Here is a 25,903-nt window from a genome sequence, read left to right on the forward strand (position 1 = left end):
ATTATATTTGGGTTTTGCAGTTTTTCCAGTTTTTCTTGGTATGAAAGAAAGCTTTCTTTAAGGATTTGCTGATATTTTTCTGAGTTCGCTGTTCCATCAATAAAATGTAGAGTGCCAAAACGTAAAGAAGTCATGCAACTCCATATCATAATGCTTTCTGAGAACTTTAGTGTACGATTAAACACTCAAGATTGAAAGACTTCGTGCTTTCCTTAGATCTTAGTGCTTTATTTTTGTTTCTTTCAATGCAAATCTCAACTTGTCTTTACAGCTAAATACAATGCTGTTCCACTATTTCTGCACTCAATTTTGCCCTTCCTTTCCTTACTTTAGTCAATTTTTCATTTGAGTTTGAGTTAACAAGATTTTTTCTTAGTTTGAAAAGAAAAATCACATGTTGACACATAACCATTACTGCTGATATATAACACTATTATTTTACCCGATGAAACTTGTAGTCACGTTTCTGCAAATATATCCGAGAAGTCTCTTTAGTATAACTTGTTTACTAATGGCTGCATTTTATTCAATTCTGTAAGTAATGTCACCAGTTTCCCTTGATAATTTTTCGCAAGAACTTGAGATTGGAAGCTGCTACAATTTTCGATTGTCTTAGATCAATAACTCCAGTTTCCTTGTATTTTTTATAACGTCAGAAACTATTGATTTGCCCATTTTTACCTTTGTAGCTATTTGATGCAAGGACTCTTCCCTCTTCACGAAAGCTTACAATTACTTCTGTAGTATCACAGCTTACTGTTTTTCCAAGTGGCATTTGTTTTACTAATTTACGTAAATTAAATATTAATATGTATGTATATAACATGCAAATTATTTAAATATTACTGGATATAATCTACTTACAAGTTTCATTTTTAGTAATGTCCGACGTATTTTCTGTCACTACTGAAGGCGTTTAAAGTCTTTTAGAGTCTCGAGTTATGTTAGTAGTAACACGAACATGTTGAAACTATCACGTGGAGTACCAACTCGCTTTCAAAATGTCTTCAACCTTTTCGGAGGCCATCTTCAATGCTTTCGTATAGAATTCCAGCTTTTAGTGACTTGTATGACGGGGAAAAAGCTTTCTGGCACAAGTATTAAATGTGTAGCATTGTTGATAGTAATTTTAAATAAAAAAATAACTTTATTTAATTATTTGGAATACTACTAGATAAGATTTTAAACAAGTAGTTTTTAAAATAGGCCTTATAATATATAAAAATATTTACAAAATGACGATTAATTTAAGATGTAAATTATCATACAACACACGAGTCTAATGCTAGACAAGGTGATAGTACTACTAGTCACACGACCTATCGGAAATCGCTAAACTCGTTAATAATTCGATGTAATCAAAATACTTTCAAATTTTTAATACTTTTCTATACATCTGGATTTATGGTTTACGTCAATATTTTGTTTGCCGAAATTGATCAATGAAAAGTGTGTAAACTTAAGTGACTATTCGTTTTTAAATACTGTATATATCAAAATGATCTATCTTCCTTTGTTTCCTTGAAATAAAACTATTGATTGTTGTTTTCAAGCCTTAAATCTAACTACAACAAAATGAACTTGCAACGTGCTCTGTCAAGTGTCATGTTATAAACTATGGGTGATGTAAAGATCGGGTATGTGCGGATGATGGAGTATAGAGTTTTAAAAAACTTTTTGCTAACCGGACTAGAGGTGGGTAGTTCGCGGACTCGGAACTACGAGGAATAGTTCCACGCCACGTGTCGGAACTACTAACGCGTTCTTCATTCTGTACTCTTGCGAATACGGTTTTCCACGAAACGGTAAATTCTTTATCTAGATTTGAACTAATGAAAATGTTCCACGTGTTTTAGGACTAATCAACAGATATGTTTGGCATTGCCCGTCCAAACAGAAAAATGGCTAAACGTTAAAATGAAAACAACATTACAAATTCGGTTATTTTAGCTTACAATTGTTATGTTTATTGCAAAGTGTCGATGAGATCAAATCAAGGGAAGAATTGGGTGTCCGGATTTCATGAAAGTCTATATTTTCCCCAGAGTCCCAGAGAATAAGCATGAAAATTTGCTGCGGATCGGATATAAGGTTTAATAAGTTACTAAGGAGGACGAAATCAAGAGAGGGGTAACGAGTGTAGGTTTCATGATAGTATATATTTTCCTCAGATTCCGAGTTAAACAAGAATAATTCGGAGCAGATCGACAAAAAACAAAAACAAAAACATTTTATATCCTATATAAAACCGACGAAAGACCGTCTAGTCTAACAGACTAAGCAATTCCGACGTTACATAATGATTCCAAGGAACCGTCTAGTGGTTTCCAAAGTGAGTGCTACCGCCCCCCTATGGCAGTGACTAAATCTAGGGGTGTTGGGCGCAGGTTACTGAACGATGACCATTGGCAAAGGTTGGGGTCACTGACAATCTTTCCCTTTCCTCCGTTAAACGGGGTAAGAAGAAACATTGCGTTTAATGGTTTCCAGAACAATGTACGGTAAAGACAAAGTGTGAGGTACTGTACAGTACATAGAAAACTTTTCCTAAGAATATTTCCAAGCCTTTCTCACACAAGGGAAAATGGGTTAGGGCGAGTTGGTTTTTTTTTAACTCTTTCCTCCCTGTGGGCACAAAGAGAGCCTCTTTTAGCAAGCCCATTATGAGTTCGGCCAGGTTCACAATGGGCGATCGAGCGGTGAGGGACGGGGGCCGACATATTTGGACGGACCATTCCCCAATAATTCTTGGAAATTTTTCGACCCAGAGTCCGGATTCAATCCCGGGTCCTCCAGAGCGGTAGGTTGCCATCTTGACCACTCGGCCATCCGGCCTACGGTTGGGGGTTGGTTTTAACTTTATGGAACAAAGGGGACAGTGGATCGAAAAAGTTTGGTAATGACTGGTCAAGTGCAATTGTTCCAACGGAACTATCTAGCTAAACAGTTTCAACAGTTCCAGTAGCAGAACTGGATCTCCCGTTTATAAACCGGACAACAGACGTCACGTGATTTTAGTGCGCCAAGGCTAAGGTGACCAGATTTTAACATTGGTAAAGCGGGACAAAATTTACGAGAAGGTTGTCTTGTTAAAAAAATTGTTCTAAAGCAACAAAATTTTATCATTAAAAAATCGCATAAATTGTATTGTATTTTTGAAAAACATATGTAAAATTTACGAATATAATAAATATATATACTATTATGGGGTTTTAGTCACCGATGAAATTTGTTCGATGCGGATGAAGAAAATCCAGCCGGAATATCAATATCCTTTCTTTTATTTATGAATATATACAGTAACGTATAATACAGTATAACTACAGTTTGGCGTCGACCGAGGTTGGAGTTGTTCGTGTTGATCGCCTGTTCAAGATGTCCGCTTTCGGTAGTCGCTGGTCAGGAAGTGAGTGACCAGTTCAAAGTTCACTTTTCCTCTTTTTTGCGCCCTCTATCGGTCCGAATCGGCACATTGCCGATGGGCGCCACACTATTATAAATTTTTAAAAACTCTTTACTCTTTTGCGTATTTCTCATTTCAGTGATTTTTTTTTAATAAATTGCTGTCCTTGTTTAAAATGTCAAAATTTTTCACAAGAATTTGTTAAATTATATTTTACACATAATATTGCTTTTATAGTCTCAACACTTAATTGTGATTTGTTGGATGTCCACACTTTATTCACGGTAGAAAAAACGCGTTCAGTGGTGGCATTCGTTCCTGGTAAGGACAGTGCATATTCCACAATTTTTAATGAGTTATTGTATGGAACATAGTTTGTTTCAAAATGATGAAATATTTCTAGCCATTTGTTCTCTGTTGAGATTTTTGTTGATGCCCAAGATGCCTTTTCCTTACCAATATATTTTTTAATAATGATACTTCATTAAAAAGATCATTTTCGGAAATATTGCTATCTGGAAAATGTTGACTAATGTGATCGAATGATTTTTGCACATCTTCCCAATTAAGTTCTTATTTTAACATGACCCAATGAAAATGTTCAATATCATTGTAATGTCTCAGCAAAGAATTCCCGTTGTTGACACACACAGCCCTCAGGGTCACATTCCTCTCTTTTGTTCTAAAGGGATTGGTCACAACCACCCAAGTAGGAAGGGTTGGGAAGGAAATTTCTACAAGGGACAAAATATATATCTAATATGGCGTACAGCCACAATACAAAACGATCTTTACCGAATCTTAAACACTAGTAGCCCGGGACGCCCCCTAGTGGGCGTTTTCGCAGTATTACAAATTTCTATGAGGCATGTTTAATGCACTTAATATATGAAAGTTGTGCGCGCTTAATTTTTAAAAGTTTGATGCACTTAATCTATATATATAACCCATTCAACAGGTGTCCGTCCGTCCGTTCGTGCCATGAAAGGTTTCTATTATTATATTAAAATATTAGCTTAACTATTTCACTTATCGTTTTATCGTAGCGGTTCAAATCTATCCGGTTTTTCGTTATTCGCCCCCTAGTGAACATTACAGGCATTCCGTGACAGTAATAAATTCCTATTACAAATATACTGAATTATTTATATTGTTATATTGACCAAATAATAATGTATTGGCCAAATGAAGAATAATAATTTATATTGTTAATTTAAATAATAATTAAAATTGTTAATTTAATTTGAATGTTTGAAATATGACACACGATAGGGGCGCCTCTAGTGTCGGTTATCAAACGGTTACGGGACGGACGGACACCTGTTGAATGGGTTATACAGGGTGGGCCAGCGAAAACGAAACGGCAGTGTTCGTGTTCGTCCAAGCAAAGCGCTCGGACAGGTCGATTTTACTCTCGAGGGGACATCTTTTGCAATAAAGTTTTTGCGATTCTGAATACAACAGACAACAAAAAATTTTAAAAACTCATTTATTTTGTATTAACTAAACAAGCATTTATTTCGCAAAAATGTTTGTTTAGTTAATATTCAGAATCGCAAAAACTTTATTGCAAAAGATGTGCCCTCGAGAGTAAAATCGACCTGTCCGAGCGCTTTGCTTGGACGAACACGAACACTCTGCCGTTTCGTTTTCGCTGGCCCACCCTGTATATATAGATAAGATGCACGTTTATGACACATAATTGACAAAAATTTAATCCTTTCAAAAAGTCGGGACTCTTTTAAAACGCCGCGGGACAAATTGATAAAAATCGGGATTGTCTCTCCAAAAGCGGGACCTGATCACCTTGGCATAAGGCCCATATAGCGTTGGCCACTAACATGTGACTTGTGACGTCATATGCACTGACCTCAATGCAAGTTAAAAGGCGCTGATTGCTGAAATGATTCGGTCGCGTTTCTTTACGCAAGGCTACACACAAAGTGTTTCTAAATGAAGCGTTATAATGTAGCGAACCGTTTCTAAACGCTTTTACGTCCGTTACACATGTAAAACAAAACGGACGCTTGTGTGTATAATACAATATTATGCTGTGAAAATAAAAAAGTCGAAGTGACTGTTGACAAATAAACTATGGAAAGATTAAGAAAAATTAATTTTTTAAAAATGACTTTGGAAGTCATCCAAAGAATAAGATAACACTATAAGCACTATACTGTGTATTTTAAATGTAATTATCTCTTTACTTTGTTCACATTTTCGAAAAGAGAAACGCTCAATTCTTTATATCTCTTTATTTAAATATTGTAGTTTTTTAACTAAAGCACTACTTTCGGCTGTAACTGGAATTAAAGAATAGATTACCGCTTCCGTGTTTAGCTCCAGCGGAAAGCGTTTCTAAGTATAATGCAGCGAAATGTAGCGATAGCTGTTCGTGACGTCATTTTTGCTACACTCTCGCTACATAAAGAAACGCAGCTTCTCGTCCTTGGAATCACAAGCGTCTAGCTGGCGGCCGGATGGCCGAGTGGTTAAGGTTAGCAGCCTGCCGCCCCGGGACCCGGACGGACCACCCCCGAAAAATCCCCAGGAATTTTTCGGGGGTGGTCCGTCCGGATATGTCGGTCCCTGTCCCTCACCACCTGGCCGCCCCATTGTGGGCCTGGCCGAACCCATAATGGGCTTGCTATAAGAGGCCCTCTTAGTGACCATAGGCCGAAAAGAGTTACAAAAAAAAAAACAAATAGCGTCTAGCTGCAGAAACACATTGGCTGGCTGAGACGGACCGTGGCGCCTCTAGCGTGAACTCGTAATTTTCTGTTAACACGTGTTAGTTCGTCTTACTGATTATGAGTTCACTCAATATATTTCGCTAGAGGCGCTACGGTCGGTCTCAGCCAGCCAATGTGTTTCTGCAGCTAGACGCTTGTGATTCCGAGGACAACACGTTCGTCTTCTAGAAGCTTGGGATATCAGAAAAAACAGCTGTTTTATACCTAAAAGTTACTATAATTTAAACACGAAATTATTAATAAATTTTAAAATATAAAAATAGTCTATTTTTAGTTTCATAAGTGTTATTATATGACAAATTTATCATTTAGAAATTGTTTGTGTATTTTTTATTCTTTTAATGTATAAAAACCTGTAAAATTTTTCGGTAGCATTGCAAATTAATAATTCGTACTTTTATACACACTTCCTATATATTTAAGTAAAAAATTTCAGAAATAGCTGAACTCAATCTAATATAGTGTCGCCCTCTAGTAATCGAAAAATAAAACTAATGATTATTCTAATTTTCCGGCGTTACTATTAATTTATCATTCGAGTCTTACTCGATATATGAACAAATTTATATTTTTATGATGTAATTTATTAACCAAACAACCTTCGAATTTTCTGTTGAGAACACGCCATCTCAGGTTATACATTGGCACCGAATAATATTTTTATGTATAATTTTTAATAGTAACTTTTATTTTTCAAAGCATTGTAAATGAATTATGATCAAATCCTTTCTTATAACAAATTGTTTGTATTATATTACACACCGTTTATGTATCTATTATAGTTATTTCAAAATCGAAATAATAATAAATACACGTTTTCATTCTAAAATTTATTATTATTACTGTGTTCTTTATGAAAAGAAGTTTTGAAAGTCAGCCATTCTTTTTATGATAATATATACAATAAATCAGTCTAAAATAGATCTACTACGAATTGGAAATTTACTAGAAAAATATATTTCCGAAAGGAAGGATTGTCTATATTAAAACCTTAGACAGGTTTTACTGTATAAAGTATGCAGGCAAGTGTGAATGTACAGTACGTGAATAAGTACAGATTAAAGTACTAAGTTAGAACTTCAATAAAGAATAGCCATTACTACTAAAACTAGCAATCTTCACTGATCTTGGTTGTTGGGTTACCCATTTTGTAGTGGCGTGCGGTGACATTTAATAATAGGTAACCTGTGCCGGCCATAGATAGAATCATTGGAAGCGTTATACGGTGTTTTTGTGTGTAGCAGCCACGAGCTAAACCGCGTGAGGTTGGTGCTCTGTAAAGCGAATGAGTGAATGCGTATAATCTGGCTGCTTTACACGATTCAAATATTTTGGTCGTGGAAGCTATTCCGTATTCGACAATACAGTGCTTCCATTGGGAATACGCATATACGAATTTATATTCGAATATACAATAGCACTCTTATCATTGTTTTTCACGTGTATGGAAATTTGTAATAAAATATATAATGCGGTTATAATAAAATACTAATTTTAAATAATTCAAAGTACGTTAAAATATGAAAATAATCGCACAATATGTATTTATATTTAGAAAATATAAGGAAAGCGGTACATCCAGAGTTTTCATGGATGGCACGCAACTGCCATTTTGTTGTCAAAATTATTGCACATACGAAACAGAACTGGACAAAAAGTAGCCCAAAAGTCAGTTAACTATTATAAAGATTAAGTTGCTGTCAATTAATCAATATAAAGAATCTATTGCACTTTTAATCACGTTTACATCAATTTTATAAAAGAAAAACATACAGTTTGTGCTTAATATTCACAGGTATATTTATAAATAGAGCCGTGGAGTCGTTTAAAAATCTACCGACTCCAACTCCAACTCTAACAAGTGGCGGACTTATTACCACAACAGATCCGGGAATTCTGATGTCATCACGTGATCTCAGAATAAAAGCTTCAGTAAATAGAGTTTAAATAAAGATAGAACGTAGAATCTTTTTTATTCCAAAGCTAAAAGACTCCTCTAAGTAATAACATAGTCAATATATAAATATGTATTCGATGATTTTTATCAATACTTTTCCGGCTGTTATATATAACAGAAGAAAAGCGTAGCGATCGGACAAAAAATGAACCCCCCCCCCAATTTTTACATTTTTAGACTCAGGACACCTTGAAATGTCGAAATATGCAAACGATTCGGAGGAGTTTTTCTTTTGTATGTATGGATGTTAGAATGTGTGTGTTGACACGATTTTGTTCATCCTGTTGAAGCTTAATAACTTCTGTGGTTTTTGAATCGGAGTCTAACGGTTTAACACAGAAGTTATTAAGCTTAAAAGGGGTTGAACTAAATCGTGTCCCCATACACATCCGGAGTCGGAGTCAGCGGATTTTTGATGACTCCGATTCCACAGTCCTGTCTGTAACATAAAACGAAAAGCGTAATAATTTTTGGATCTGATCACTGACTCAGTTTTCATCACTTGATCTACAAGGTGTGATAAGTCTGAAAATTAACCAAATTTAGGTAACATTATGAGACAAAACAAAAAGCTGAAAAGGACTCTTGCACGACTTTCCCGGCGCACTAAGGTTAAACTTCTAGCGTAAACTGCTATTATATTGATAAATACTTACGTCCAGCAGTACTCTTTCTTTTCCGGTGTTTAAATGTCTAGTAGATGAGACAACTGACACTAAAATGTTTTATTAATCAAAAAAATATATATTGTAAAATAATAATTATATAAAATATTATAATAAAGTTACAATAATTTATATAATATTAATTATATAATGTTTAACTACAAATAAATATATTGTAAAAAATATATTATATGAATATATAAAAAAATATTTATTTATTTATTTTACATTATTGGGCTCCTGTATTGTTAAAACGTTGCTAAATGTAGAAAAAACTGAGGGACAAAATTTGACTGATCACCGCACTTTTCCTGTGTCATATTCTATAACAACCAATGAAATTAAAACACAGTTAATCAACGTTTTGGCCACGCTGTATTTAAAAACGATTTTAATAATAAAATTAAATTGAATGTCAAAAATAAAAAAAAGAATTATCAAAATATAACAATCGATAAGATAAAACCTTGAGTTAACGGACGGGAAATAGAATAACAATTATAAAAACAGGGGAAGGAAATGTTCGTAGAAACCGACTGTTTGTTATTTGCGAGGGTTTATTTAAAAATCTATAAAAAATATAAATATAAATTATAATAGATGCATTTAGATGTTATATTCGTTTCTGTTGTTTATATTTTACTGCACGGTATTTTATATTTTATAAATGCGTGCATTTAAAAATGTATTTGCAGTATAATGTATTACATAATTTAAAATTTAAATAACTGTAAAATAATGTAATGTGCGTTGATTAAATTTATATAATCATAAAGAACTTTTACATTATTATTTACGCTTGTATTGGGATCGAATGCGAACTTTCAAGACGGCACTCGTTTCTGTTTTGTTAAATGCACATCACCTAATATTCATTGGATTGCAATTTTCAAAAATAGTAAACCAATAAATTTTCACTGGTGTCCGGATGTCTGACTTTCCTTCCTTAGTCTCGAGAACGGACTTAGATAAATAAAAGTCAAGACAAGATATGGAAAGATTAGGGGCACTAAGCCTCGATTAACTTCCGGTTCAAACCAAAGTCACGTTATTTCAATTCAAACACTTTCATCTGAAAGGAGTTAGATAGATGACTAGCATGACTCCATTGCTAACAGAAAAAGTATTGTGTACAGGGGGCAATATACCACTAATTTGAGGCAGAGAGCATATATTTTAAAATAAATTAAAAATATGATAAAAAGTTGTAGCCCGGCATTGTGACGATGTCGCAATAAATATTTGCTCGTTAGTAATGAAACATTCTACGTATTTCATTTATTTAAAACAGTCTTGAAGAATTTATTTTCTGTTAGTAAAATTAACAGAACCAGTACAGACCTCCAAGTTTTCTCCGGTCCAAGGGAAAATTCCCGTATCTCCCTCTCTCGACATCCTTGTTTGCGGTATCCTGAAGTGTTGTTGAAGCACCCTAAAGTACCGGGGCATCCAAATTAAAAGGTATTGCTTTAAGCAATTGGTTCTTCAAATATTTCTCGAATACTATTGAGCTAAATCTACTAAACATATTATTCGTTATAAGGATAAATATAGAAATAGAGATTCACCAAAGCACCTAATGATCGCCTGTTTTAATATGGACTGATTTACGAGAGGTAAATTCTCACTTGTTCACTGAATGGCCACAGAAGTCATTGCGTATAGCGTATACATTTGGATTATTTACACTGCAATTCTTGGTATTCCTTTATTTTATGTCTTTTTTAGTTTATTTTACTTACATTTCACCTTTTTAAGAAGCCAGGTTAATTGTATCAGTGGTTTCAAGCGTAAACATTAGTCCGCATTTAATATGCTTAGCTTCAGTTTTCTAGAAACCCACAATGGCTTAGAGTATTGGTTTCCAACGTTTTTTCATATATAAATTTAAATAAAACATTGCATTTCTTTCCTATTGAGCCAAATATGACAATCTTAAATGACTTTACGTTAAGTTTATTTCTTTGCTTTGATTCAAAGCAAGAATGAAGTAAAATGTCTTGCTCATACAAATGAGTGGTAAAAAATAGTAAGAAAGTAGTAAGAAAGTTCTTTGGATACAAATTTATTTGTTTCTATTAATCCAAGATATGCTTTTACAGCATTAATTAAAGCAGTGTTTAACACAATATTCTCTAAAAATACTCGGTTTCTTCTGTTTCAAAGAGTGTTATAGTTTTCTAGCAAGAAGAAAAATCATCTTCAACTGGGTATTTTTCCGCACACGACATTGTTGTCATGTTTTCAAAAGATTTAAGAATAGGAACTTCCAATTAATGGTCGACACTTTAGAATTAATACAATTAACTTATTGCTGATATTTAGATTCATTAACACTCAGATTTAAAATGAGAGAAACACATCAATGGTCTATTTTTTCTCCCCAATCAGTCACTGCATTCTTTACATTAGCTGCATTATCTGTACCAACAGTAATAATTTTATTATTTATATTACAGTCAATAACCACAATTCTGTATAATTATCTATTATTTTACAAATATCTTCGTAAATAAATTCCTTTTTTATCGATTAATAACGGGGATGGCATACTTTTTTGTGTTTGCATGCTGAAGTAGACATTGTTTACTGTGAAACATATTTTAATATATTTTTATTTATATAATAAAATTGCTATTACGTTTTAATTCACAGCTGTCATAACCGAGAAAGGATTCACAATTCCAACAGCAGCCATAACTGATTCGCATTATGTTGATTACGGAGAATTAGAAACAGAAGAAATTGAAATAGAAGAAAACAATAATGAAAAAGAAGGTAATTATGTTTTCAACATAAAATTAATTATAATTTTTTTTTATAAATTCTTACTTAAAAATACTAATAAAATTAATAATAAAGTAGCTTTAATGTACAAAATATTTCGTATTTATTATCGTTTTAGTTTGTGAGAAGCTTTTCGACGGTAAAGACCCTCCAACAGTTGTGATTGACGCTACGAGAAGACCAAGAGGAATGGATAATCGAATATCACCCACAGTCAAAGCTGTGGTTAGAAAAATGGGTGTGCCTACAGTTAGTGCTACTTACGGTTTTCAACTGACACTGATGGGATGGGAAGATTTAAGTTCAACAGAAAAAGAATATCTAGTACATATCGCTCCTCCAGGAGACGTTATTCCTTTAGCAGTCCGAGATATTTGTGAAATTCAAAAATTTAAATCAGCAGGCATACTCTACTATAAGGAATTAGGTTAGTTTAATTTATTATATAGTGTAAATGAATTGGGTAAGATGGTATACTGCAGGGGTGGCCAACTTTTGTGCACATAAGATTTACTTTTTATCGTAAAAATGTGTCGCGATCGACTTGTTGTCATAGGCATAGTCTAAGTGGGAAGGGGGAAGTCTGAAATACATACTATGTTTATACACTGTTTCAGTACGAAGTGCACTCACTGCTTGTGAGTCGAGTCATAACTGCATGCAAACAGTTGCAAACAGTTCGGTTACAAATATAATACATTAAGTCAAGACATTGCTAGCGATCGACCAAAATTGGCTTGGCGATCGACCGGTCGATCGCGATCGACTTGTTGGCCACCCCTGGTATACTGCAAGCATATATGAACACATAGCAACTAAATAATTTATTTTTTTGAAATACAAGAATGCTTATATTAAAAGCATACACGAAGATTTATGGCATTTTTTATTCATATTCTCTTACACAAAATTCTATACAACTCTTCTTAATGTTCTTTTTCAGCAAAAGAGTATTTTTTTTTTTTTTTTTTGTATTACTCTTAACTGTTCGTATTTGTATAGGAATAAATGTAAAGAAATGATTAAAATAAAAATAATTAGGAACAGTGAAAATTATTTTAAATAAATTATTTATTTATTTTTAATAAAGGCAAGAATACTAAATTTATAACTTGCTAATTGGACTGAAAACTACATTTTTGTTATTATAAAATCACACAATAAAGTTCTTGCATAAAATTTTTAAGTATTATCTATTAAAAAACAAAAAACAAAATTATTAAAATTAAAAATTAAGAGAAATATAATTCAAAACAGACAGAGTAAAGGCTTACAATAATAAATTTGTTGCGTCAAAGATAGTATATGTGCTCATTAATTACTATAATTATTTCTCATAAATAATTTAAAATCAATATCTACGTATAAACATTATTATCATTAAATTTTCTAACAGAGTAGGAACATTTGCTTTGAAGAATAATCTAATAAATAACTGAAGAATCGACTTTGCTTTGATTTTTAGTTGAAATTAATTCATTAATCACTTTACCAATATCCTCCTAAATCGTCTCCATAAAATTTGGAAATATGATTGAGATAATTTAAGATATATTGCAACAATAACATTATTTCTTAAATTATTTCTATAATAATTAAAGAAATTAAAATTTTACAAAATTCTTCATTGATGTCGCAATTTATTTGATCGAAAATACATCTGTTTATGATCTTCATTAATGTTCAATCAGTTCTAAAATAATTTAATGATTTCTTAATATAATATTTATTAAAGGTTAGGTTTCAGACAATCAGACATTTTTTCCAAAAATTTTATTAAAATTATACCGTATTTCTAATAATATATGTTTATTTATTAACATATATAACATATATTCTTTGTTTTAGTGATGGATCTCAAATACAGTACATTATTAGAAAATATTCCAACCAAACATATCATTCAACTTGTCGAAAATGATGAGAATGATATAAGAACTAAAATTCAGAGAATGAAACCTCCAGAAATTGCAAATTTTTTTGTAATTGGTTCAAACAGCGTAATAGAGAAAGCATTAAAAATGGTAAGTATCTGGGTGTGCCACGGCTGGCTTTTCGGTAACAGTATGATTTAAAATTAACCTCCATTAGAATAGAGACATCTATCCTACTTCTCTGTACAATACTATTAATGTTCTCCGAGTATAATGATTATAACAACTGAATTAGAATGTCTGTCAGTATAGTCTAACATCATCGTTCGAATGAATATATCGTCTCTTAAAAAACAACAAGAAGAAAAGCCCACCGATAACCGAGTAGATAAAAATCACCGAATACTGGTAGTTTGTCACGGTTTCATGTCTCGCCAATGAGCTGGTCACAATGCGTTTTCCGAGATTATTTCACGTGTCTAACATCCAAATAAAGACCAGTTTCCCATAGAAAGTTCTCCCAGGATGTATTCACCCCGCGCAAATCGTTTAAGTGTTGGGTTGTCCTCTCCCATCAATCCAATCTAATCCAATCCTTTAAAAAACATGCAGCACAAAAGAATAATAGTCAAAGCAGAATACTACTATGGCATGCAGTCTACTACTGCTTCGTGGGTATGCAGCCTGTGCATTTGCACTAAGCTTTAAAGGCTCGTAGAGAAGCTCTGCGCTTGATTAATGTTCAGCTCTCGGCTTCTTGAAAAACCCCGCCTTTTTCATTGGAATCTGCAAAGTATGGAAATGGTTCTAAGTACACTACAGAGCTTACGGAAACAAATGACCAAAGCTATTATTCTACTGTATGACTAACACAAGATCCGCGTGGCTGACATATAACTATTGAAAGATTTGGCTAGAAAGTCCTGATCATTAATCATGCAGTACTAATCTTGCACCATGTAACTTTTGGGTGTTTTCGAGGATGAAGAAGAAATTAGAGACAACGTTTTCATTTGAATGATGATGTTAAAGATCCGTTGACAGACATTCTAACCCAGTTTCATAATCATTCAATTCAGATTGTACAGGTGTGTTACTCTAGTGAGAATAACTTTCAAATAAAGAATAGCTTACTGTTATCAAAAACCAGGTATGGCTCGCTTTTATTTGACTCATTCGAATATTTTACTATTATAATTTGTGTCAATAAGCTACAACTAATTTTACAAACTTTTAAAGGCCAACAATTTGAACTTATATGGTAATCAATTTTCCTGGTATTTTATCACAACCGTAAGTATCAATTTAAAAAAATTTGAATTTAAAATCGAAAATAATCTTTAAAATATTTATTTTAATAAATTATAAATATTAATTTTGTTTATTAGAGAGCTCGAAATTGCATCACAGTCATGCTATATATTATATTGGTATTAGCAAGGTTGAGGCCGAAGTTTTAAACGCGAAAACGTGTACGTCGGACGTTCAGCGCTGCTTTCCTGTAAGTCTAGACGTTTGACAATGGCGTTTGGAATGTCGAACATGATTCCACTGACTTTCCAAACACCATTGTCAAACTTCTAGGCTTACAGAAAAGCGGCGCTGAACGTCCGACGTACACGTTTTCGCGTTGAAAACTTCGGCCTCAACCTCGCTAGTAAAACTTATAGACGAAGCTCCTCTATCAAAAGGTAAACAAATGCAGTTTTAATCAGCATATCAGTACACGAAGCACATCTAGACGGTCGACAAAAGGGTGTGGACGTATTGAAGCAGCGAATCAAGAAGTCATTGCAAGTGTGATACCGGATATGTTAACGAACATATAGCAGGGAATTGAGTATCTCCTAGATGTGCTGAAGGAGATGAAAGGTGCACCTAGAGGTGTACTGATATGTTGACTAAAACTTTATGCTTTTGCCTAACTTTGGATGCAGGAACTGCGTCTGAGTTTCACATCGTTTTATAAATAAATTTCTAAAACTCGATATAATTGTTTGGACGCCATGTATTTATAACATGGCAATATAAAATATAGCATACAGCACTCTGCAAAATTTGTATAGAATATTTTTATATAATAATATTATCTACGGCTGCTCCTATGTCATGTGAATGGGACTCTAATGCGTGAATTCCGTTCTAGTACTCAATGAGATTCTGAAGGGCTTTTGCAACATTTTCAACAGCTCTGCAGAATCTCAGCGTTCTATTCCAAAAATATCGATTCCCACCTTCAACGTTATGATATCAATACAATGAATCTTTCAGGCCTCCATATTGGGTTGCATCTCTACTGTCAACAGTCTACATTTATTCCTGACCAAAAGTTAAAATTTCTATTTAACTTACATGCATAAGCTTTTTGCAAGATAATTTACGTAAAAATTCAATTTTCTTGACCTATACTGTACATATATTATTACATTTAATCTTTATTTTTACAATATATAAATCTATGTTACAGCATATTTTTGAAAAGAATGAAGGTTACTATTATTATTTTACAAGTAATAATAGATAAAAATATATTTAATTTTTATATTTTAAATTTAATATGTATCTAATAATACTTCATGATTTTATTAATAGAAGAATTTTAAACATTTTGTAAATAACTTATTGTTACTTTTATATAATTCAGGAAAACCAAGAACCGAATTGCCACTGTAAAAATATGACTTCCGTACTTCTAAAACCAACAGCAAAAAAACAAGATAGGTTGGAATGGATTATGAGAAAACTTCCAAAATATTCTTCTGACGTAAATTATAAAAGTTTCTTTATGAACATTAACAAATAAATATAAATTTATCTAAGTATTCTGTTGATCTTTATATTAGATGGAAGCTACTTTTTACTTTGATTTGGGTGATTTCGTGGCTAAGACAGTACGTGACATGATTAAAAAAGGAAATTGGCCAGAAAAATTAGATTTTCCTGAATGTAATTATATGACATTAACTGAAGAAATGAAAGAGCAGAGGAATAAAATTCGTCTAATGACAACATTAAAACAGGTAATACCTCTAATATTAAGGTTTTAATCCTTAACCATACTCTCAAAAGTCTTGTATGTTGCCCCCATGTAAAACTGTAAATTATGTAAATTCTGTTCTGATACTTTGCACAGTTGAACTTTTATATAGCTGTTGAAGTTGCCATGATTGCTCCCATAAATTTAGACTGGAGCCAGAGCCAGTGTCCTCCGATGTGTCTGTCGATGAAAGCGTCTGGGCAGACAGTTTTAGGTAACTCAATATGTCTGCCCAGACACTTTGAGGTATTACACTGCACACTTCCATACATCCGGAATCACTTCAAGTTGTCAGAGCAAAAATAAATAATAAGTTTAAAGAGATACATTCTTAGAGATAATTATGTTTTTTTTCAATGAACTAGTGCCAAAGCATAGTGCATATAATAGGGAAAAAAAGTGATCACGTGACATAGGTGTCGCGCATATCGATACGGTTGTAAACAAGCTGTTCCGTTCGAAGGATAGCTTACTTTATAATAAAGGAAGAACGAAAATATTTTTTAGGAAGGTTAACAACGGTACAATTAAAGGAAGAATTAAAAAAGTACAATGCCAAGTTAGCTGGTAGAAAAGCCGATTTAATAAAAAGGTAAGTTAAAATAATCTACATCTATATTTTTATCGTTAATTATTACATTTATAATTTCAAGTCATTATAACTATTACATGATAAGGTAACTTACCAGTAGATGAAAGTTTTAAGAATAAGATTTCACAAAATGCACATTTTTCGTCTATAAAAACATTTAAAGATCAGTAAAGTTCTCATTGATTCCTTTCACATTTGTCTAACCAATACATAAGGTCAAAACTTTAATTAAAATAAATTTTTTTTCCTTTGGAATATGGTCATGTACTGAGCCTGATATATTATAACCAATTTATATCAGTATCTGAAATGTTAACTGTACCAATAGGTTATCACTGTAATTTAGAACAACAATCAATACAAACAAAACTACTTTCTATGAAGTTCTAAGACAATATAAGAGATATATATCTTAATCTTTTACCAAGAGAAAACAATATTTGGAGTATTTAAAATAAATATAATCAAAATGTCTTTTTTATTGGTCACAAGTCATCTTGTTTCAATAATTTAATGCAATAAGACTAATTTCTTCACCAATAAACTTTTTGTACAAGTGAATTTTTGCCCATTTTCTTTTACTAAATCTGGCATACACTATATATATGCCATATTTAGGTGCTTGTCAATACTGTTCAGTTACCTTATACTGTTTATTTTTATATTATATGTAATATATTAAGGTAAGAATATAATATATAATAATAATTTTTGCCTTTCCTGTCAATGAGACAGAAAAAACTAAATAAAATATTGGTGATCATATCTTAACTAGTTATTAAACTTGTTTACAATAATTTTCAGGTTACTGGCATATGAGAGGAATCAGGAAACTCATAATTTTTCTATATCCTGTGATAGCTCTCCTGAACTCAAACTTCCTGATTCATCTGAATATAAGGATCTCTCTCCAAGTTTACAAATACCAGTTTTGACTATAGAGACAATTGATGCCTACATGGAGATGTCAGATCAAAGAATGCCACTGTCTGCTGTGCAGATGTATTTTAATGAATTCTTATTAATAATAAGAGGAACAAAAGAGAAACATTTTTTTATATTTTAAAGGTAATGTAAAATCTGAATTAATCAAGGGGAACAGATTTACACAAATTTAGTAATTACAGATGATGGGGTTATAGAAAATGTAATATGTGAATGTACAGCAGGTAAAGGGCCTAAAGCGTATTGCAAACATGTATGTGTAACACTATTGGCAATAGAAGAATATGGAAGAACAGGCACATATAAGTGTCACAAAACATGCACACAGGTTCTGCAAACATTCCATCAGCCTACCCGCCAACATAAAGGTTCCCCAGTTAAGGCTAGTGAGCTTCCATTTCATTTATTTAAGAAGAGAGGAATGAAAAGAAAATTATTGGAAGACATAAAATTTGACCCCAGACCATCTGGCAGTACAATCCCTGATTATACAAACTTTGTTATTAATTTGGCAATGAACATGCAAAGTGGTTGTGCAATACCGATATTGCAATTAAGGCAACCAGCAAACATGAGGGCTTTAGAATCAGATCATGATTATTGCAAAAGCACAATGTCTGAAATGTTTTTTAAGTGCTTTACATGTAACTGAAGCAAGTAGGGAGTACATAAAACATTTGGAAAAAGAGACCAGATTACAATGAAAAAGTGCAGTTTGGAAGAAGGAACATTTGTTGCATTTGACATCTTCAAACTTTGGAAAAGTTTGTAAATTAAAATCAACAGACAGAGTAAAATTGTGTGGCTCATTACTGTCAAGTAGGCCAATAAAAAGTAAGGCAATTTCTCACGGCTTAAGGTATGAAAAAGAAGCAATTGAAACATATTCTTTTGTAAATACTTCTGTGAAAGAATGTGGCATGTTTCTTCATTCAAAATACCCATTCTTAACTGCAAGTCCAGATGGGCTAGTGGATGATAAAATATTAGAAGTTAAATGTCCTTACTCCAATTTAAACTTCCTGTGAATGTGCTAAAGATACCATATTTGGAATGTACTGATGACAAAATTACTTTAAAACGGAATCATGATTATTTTCATCAAATCCAAGGACAATTAGCAGTGACAAATAGACAAGTTGCTCATCTGTTTATTTACACAAAAAGTGACTTCAAAGTTTGTATCATTCCAAGAGATAATAAATTCATTGCAGACATGATTGAAACACTAATTATGTTTTTCCATGAGCATATTAAGCCAGTTCTTTTTTTAAAAAAAAATGTTTTATAAACATTAAGTTTATAAAATAATTGAGCTAATTGTTATTTTACAATTTGAGTTTATGTAAAATTTTTCTAGATGGTGTATAGTGTGAATTTTTTTAAATAATAAAAAGAGATTTTGTTTTAAAGATTGAAATTCTTTTATTAGCTTACAAGTATTTATTCAACTATAGTACAAATTTTAAAACCACTATATTACTTTGAATTGAAGTTCCACAATGAAGACCTTACTGTGTATGATAGTATACATTCTTAATCTTAGAATTTATAAACAGACAAAAATTTAAAAATACTATAGATGGAAAACTTAAATTAGGCTAGGGTCTAGAATGGAAAAAAAAAATTATATACGGTATTAATAGAGAGCTAGACTAACAGTGAAACAAATTAAGAATCTCTGCCAACAATGCATGGTCTAAAATTGCATAACATAAAACATATAAATATAATTTCACTGCCAAGTTTGGTTACTGCCGGATGCATGTGTTGCCTCAAAATTTTATATGTACAGTACGAGCGATTCCTATAATACGTTCAATATGTATTCTTTTACTAGATATTTTTCTGTCTCGAGATGACAAACTGCTGCTCAGCTGTGCTTTTCCTCTCATAAAAGTGGGTATATTTACCACATCTTTAGTAATTAGAGGTTTTAACATTCAGGAATAACTATCTCAGCCATTACCCAGTCTTAAAATAATTATTGGATTTTCGTTTAAAGAATTAACAAATCGTACTTTAGAACCGACAACGTATCGCTTAGTCTGTTTACAACCTCGTCGATACTAGCGCCGCGTGCGGAGTAGATTTCACTTTTTTCCCCTATTATCTACAAATTCACGGGTAGCCGCATAAAATTCAAGCACTCATAACTTCTGACAAGTGCATTTTTCAAAAAAAAAAAGTGTTTTAGATAAAAGTTTGTTTTGGATGTAAAATCATAATATGCAATAAAGAAAAGAGATTTCCATTTAAGAAAATGAAGTTGACCCAGTTTTCACCTACTGTAGTACTATCTATGATGATATCGATAGCCCGTCTTGTGGTCCTTTTGAGTTGAATCTATCGTCAAATTCGGCACAATTTCGAATTTTCTATGTGAGTAATAAAATGTTAGAATAAGATAACAGTTTAGTCTTAATAATGGTTAACTAATTTTGCTACGCCTGTACATAACAATATGCTTATTTATTTATAATTACTACAGGAAGAATTTTAAGGTGCAGCACCGATCCAAAAATAAAGCTGTTTTCATACTGATAGTTCAAGATATATATTCTGAAGCATGAAATGGAGCGAAATGGACACACTATGTTACACATTTTTGAACCTTTTCGTGAAATTAGCACATTTCTCTCTCTTTTCCCTCCTTGTTGACGCTTCAGTACCTTTTTCCTCGCTTTTCTTTGTGTTTTTAAAAGGACAATATTTTAAATTGGACAAATAAATAAATAAATAAATAAAATAAACTATTTTCAGTTTTCTTGAGCAGCTGCATGAAATTCTATATTCTTATTTTGTAGAGCAGAACGAGAGCTATAAAATGATATATTTACCATCGTTGTAGCAAGATAATGTAGCAAAATTTCGCGAGAGAAAACACAAACTTTGACAAAAAAGTAGCAATCTATTCGCCAGTTCTCTATGACGTTCGAGTTCAGTATATAAAGACGGCTCAGAAAAAAGAGACCATTTCATTCTGCCTTGGACTCTGTGATGGATAGTTGCTCTATATAGTTAGTTGTGTTAGCGTTAATGAGTTTCATCAACGCTTTTTTCTGCGCATTTCTGTATACTTTTTAAGAAGCTTTTTTCCTTTTCCAACCATAATTTTCCACCTTAAAATCCATTCTCTAATAATTACCATTTAAAAAAAATATAAAATTCAACTTTTAAATTTATAAATTAATCCTCGGTTAGTCAATTTTTGCTATTATAATTTCCAACAGTGAAAAATGTTTTTTTATGTTTCCTAAGTACAAGTGATTCGTGATTTCAAATGTCTGGTTAATGCTTATATTCTTTTCGAAAGGTCTAAATTTCTCTTAATTATGAATAATTAACAGGACGATGCTGATCGTTTTCCTATTGAATTTTAAACTAATTCTAACTTACTGAATTATGAAAAAAACTTCAATTAAATTAGATTTATTATATAATTGGTAAGATGAGAGCGATTATATTAATTTTTGAATATTTTATACAAGTCTATTGACATAATTAAATTCATAAAACTTTATATTGTATTAAGCTAATAGTAATTTTAACACATGTTCATTTTTAATGTAGTTGTCATTTGATGGAACGTTCGGAAAATTTATGTTTACAAGCAGTGCCAATTATGAAGAAATTGAACTCAGTATAAGTAAACTGACCTTTTACAATAATAAACGACAGCCAGAAGGAAAAGGCGTTGTAAGTTTTTCTCTTTTTTCATTTATTTCCATAGTAATGACGTAAACTTATTAAATTAACATATGAAAATCAAAACTGTGTCATCTGCTGTAAATTCTATTTATAAGAAAACGAAATTTTTGTAATACTAAATATCATTATCGTGCTTAAAAATAAATGATTTAGAAATCATATATTTTATTGGGAATTTGGCGAGTAAATTATCGAAATAATTAGTTCATATTTATTATATTAAAAATATGTTAAGTCCATACATTTACATGAAAAATTAATAAAATTTGTATATTAAAGACATTAGCATGCAGCATTTTATTAATTTTAAATGCACACTTTTAGAAATAGATTTATACGAAGACATTTTCTAATTAAAAAAATCTATATTACATATAATTTTAATGTAATATATTATGAACTGTTATAATATACTTATTATGTAATATAGTATTAATGTTTAATATCTATTCAGTGTCCAACAAAAACATTAATTTCAGTAATAAATATTGTTTCTTCGATTAAAAGATTTTTCGGGCAACTTTTAAAATTTTGGTGGCGTCATCTGTTATCATATTTTATTTAAAAACTTTTTATTTTTTTAACTATTATAAAACGGCAATAAACTTAATTTTAAGGGTAGGGATGAGTTTTATAAAAAAAAAAAAAAAAAAAAAATGGGTGAATGCTAATAACGAGTAAAAACGTCATTAAGCCCGACCCTACTGGAGATACACACGACCCACATTATCTCCCATCCCCTCGACCTTTAACCAGCAAAATTTAATAGCATCGATCCCTCTAATAAACAAACCTCCCTGCAAAATTTCGGAAATTTTTGACAAAAGGCACAGGAGTTATTAAGCTTCAAACAGTGTGAACAAAATCGTGCTCCCCACACACTAACGTCCATACATACAGAAATTACCCCCGAATTTTTTTTCACTTCTCGATATTTCAAGATGACCTAAGTCCAAAAATGTAAAAACCTGGAAAGGTCAATTTTTGCCGGATTGCCATACTTTCCCTAAATTTTTTTAAGTAAGAAACAACAGACTGATTTCTGAATGGAAATTTGGATTTTCATTATAGACACTCACAGTTACTATTAGAGTTATAGGCATGCAGAATATTAAGTGTATCAGATTTTAACTAACACTTTCAAAGTCATTAAATTAGAGTCTAATTCATCTATTTTTAACTTTTATAAAATTTAATGGATAACAACAGAGAAGTAATGTACTAAGAAAACACAGTGAAACCTGTTAGTTATCGTTGCTTAACAATGATTTTTGGATTTTTAAGAAATTTAAACGTGCAATATGTAATGTAAACAATAAGGGACATACAATAAAAGATTATTTTTACTTTTTACAGATATAAATTCAAGATTAAAGGATTTTTTAAGAATTTTTACAATTCTGTTTAGTACCAAAAATATTTTAATTTTTTGAAATTAAAATAATAATTCTAATTTTTTTATTATATTATAATATTTAAAAACTTTAATTACTATTATACAATATTAATATAAAAATAAAGTGTTTTAACAAATTAAACGATTCTTAAATATTTTTAGAGTAATCTTCCTTGGTGCATATAAAAAATAAATAATTTGTTCATTACTTTAATGCAGGAGATTAATATAAAATATAAAAACTGATATTATTTAAATTTAAATTAATTTTAGATTGGAAAATGGATTGCTGGAAAAGATTCAGGGCGTTTACAATTTGAAAGTGGAGAAAATCTAGCTAAATACACAGCGGTCACTATGTACAGAGTGACAACAATTATAGTAAGTTTTCGTTTGTAAGCATTGAAATAATATATATATAATATAAATACATAAAAAATATAAAATATATATACACACATTATATATTTTTTAAATCTCATTACAGATATTTAAAATGGTTTATATATAATATAATATAATATAAAACTTTTATAAACTGAAATATTATGTCGTCAGAAGTGTAAATTTTTATTTTATAGTTTAAAACTTCTTGCTTTAAAATTAAAAATGACGAAGCTAGTATTTTCTAATTGTATGAAAAGTTTTACCTATATATTATCTAACTAGAAGGCACACGGCGCAATCAGACCTGTAATATAACGCAACAGGATGCGCTGCCATTATCGTGTAGAATAGGATTCATCTTCATCTCAAACAGCTATAAATACAAAAAATACGTAATTATAAAAGTATAATAAATATATAACTACCACCAAAATATATACAGATTACGACAAACTATTATATTATATTCAAACGTACTATTATATGCAAACATACTATAAGTAGGCCTACTTGAAACTCGATCGTCTTTGAAGCAGAGAGAAATAATGGCATCGCTTCCGGTTTACTTGACTGCATGTTAGACTTGCATAATTATAGAATGTAGATCACATGTCATAGATGAAACTTTGATTCTGATTAGCTTTGTGTAATATTTTATCCTTTATAAAGCGCGCTCTTAAACTCCACGTATTGTTTAAAGAGCATTAAACGAAAATAAGCTTTGTCTAAAAAAAACACGGAAAAGAACTCTTCGTTAAAATTCCACTGATTGATGACATTCCAATAAAATAATACTTCACTATACTCGATAAATTAAAATTATCTTCAGCATTTAATAAAAAAAGAAGACAATTACATACTGTATATCATTACGCAGTAATTCATATATAATGTAATCGCATTTTGTCAATAATATACTAATTTAACTCATCGATACGTTCGCTTGCAACAGTTAAAACAAATTATTTAAGTTATTACGTTATTTATACGCAATATTAAGTGTTCCTATAAAATTTGATTTTCGGAGCTTACGGGATTTTCGTACGTCAACGACGGTAAAAACCCCTCTAAAAGATCAACTCTCCAAAGCGACTGTCCCTCGTAAAGATCATTGGTGGTCGCAAAGTAGCAGTTTTATCGTATTTGTTTAGCAATCACTTTTATTATTGGAAACATATTTCTGCTGTCTTTAAATCTTTATTAGTTATGCGGAATGCTTATTCCTGAGTTAATTTTTCGTCGATCATTTTTATTATCTTATTCAAAATGATAAAAGTGATCTACGAAAATGAAATTTAAATTTTCATAGATTATTCAGTTATTAACTTTGGATTGTTTCCTTTGTTATTCTATTATTTCTCGAATAACTAGATAATTTTTGCAATATATTTTATTCAAATAAGAGCAATTATTTATTTATTTAATACCAGACTGCAATTTTTTGTCAATGTTCTCAATTTTAGCTGTGTTTTGCCCCTGTATATCACACTTTCCCTGTTAACAATGGAGTCATGTCGGTCATCTATCTTACTCCGTTCAAGGAAAGTCTTTGAATTGAAATAACGTGACCTCCGATGCAAACCAGAAGTATATTATTAAATTTAGAAATATCAGAATAATTTTTAAAATTTTTATTTTACTTCTTATCACTGTATATGCAGGCGCATTTTGTGTTTACATCGTTTAATTTTCAAAACCTCAATATTAATCAAAATAAAAAGAATGGCGTCAATAGGATTTGGATAGTAACACTTTTCCAAAATTTCCGTTATTTTAAGAATTTTTATTAAATAATGTACATATTTAATTATAAAAAGAGTAAAAACTAAAATGAACGAAATTATGAAGTTTTCTTTTAAACGTTATTTGGGTTTTAAGGTCAAAAGAGACTTTAACATTAAAATTAAATACAGTAGTAATATATTCTCAAATGTTTTAATCGTTGCCTTTATATTAATAGAATTTATATGAAAACTTCAATTTATTTTACACTCTACCACTTATAATCTTAATTCAAGTTTCTAGCAGTCTATAATATTTCTAAAATATTATAGACTGCTGGTCCGGGATATACTGTTGAGTTATTTATGTGACTTCGGTTAGTATGGCAAAATCGTTCATCCGAAAAGGCTTTGAAAATCTATGATCAGTCTATAGCGGAATTCATACTATATGATGACAAATGAATAGAAAATGCTATTATTTCGAAAATACCATTCCTTAGAAAATTTTCTGTATTGATGATATATTTTTAATTTTGAAGTCATAACAGTAACTAACAAAATTCATAATTTTAATGAACAAAAATTTCTGATAATGCATAGTAATCTTCATTGCATGAATATTTCATAATATATTTCATACAACATACAATTATATAAAATTATGTGTAATTT

At 31.2% G+C, this 25,903-nt stretch overlaps 1 protein-coding gene across 1 annotated transcript in view; it reads left to right on the forward strand.

Annotated features, from left to right (window-relative positions):
- Ir25a (ionotropic receptor 25a) overlaps positions 1 to 25,903 on the forward strand; it is a 72,700-nt gene that overhangs the window by 37,111 nt on the left and 9,686 nt on the right. The window contains exons 3-10 of the mRNA XM_067273342.1: positions 11,434 to 11,556; positions 11,684 to 11,992; positions 13,414 to 13,589; positions 14,679 to 14,732; positions 16,084 to 16,203; positions 16,283 to 16,459; positions 21,587 to 21,712; positions 23,394 to 23,501. Of these exons, the coding sequence (XP_067129443.1) occupies positions 11,434 to 11,556; positions 11,684 to 11,992; positions 13,414 to 13,589; positions 14,679 to 14,732; positions 16,084 to 16,203; positions 16,283 to 16,459; positions 21,587 to 21,712; positions 23,394 to 23,501 (1,193 nt within the window). The remainder of the gene's footprint in view (positions 1 to 11,433; positions 11,557 to 11,683; positions 11,993 to 13,413; positions 13,590 to 14,678; positions 14,733 to 16,083; positions 16,204 to 16,282; positions 16,460 to 21,586; positions 21,713 to 23,393; positions 23,502 to 25,903) is intronic.

This window comes from Centruroides vittatus, unplaced genomic scaffold (genome assembly GCF_030686945.1).
Source record: "Centruroides vittatus isolate TY-2023 unplaced genomic scaffold, ASM3068694v2 contig_474, whole genome shotgun sequence".
Taxonomy (NCBI): domain Eukaryota; kingdom Metazoa; phylum Arthropoda; class Arachnida; order Scorpiones; family Buthidae; genus Centruroides; species Centruroides vittatus.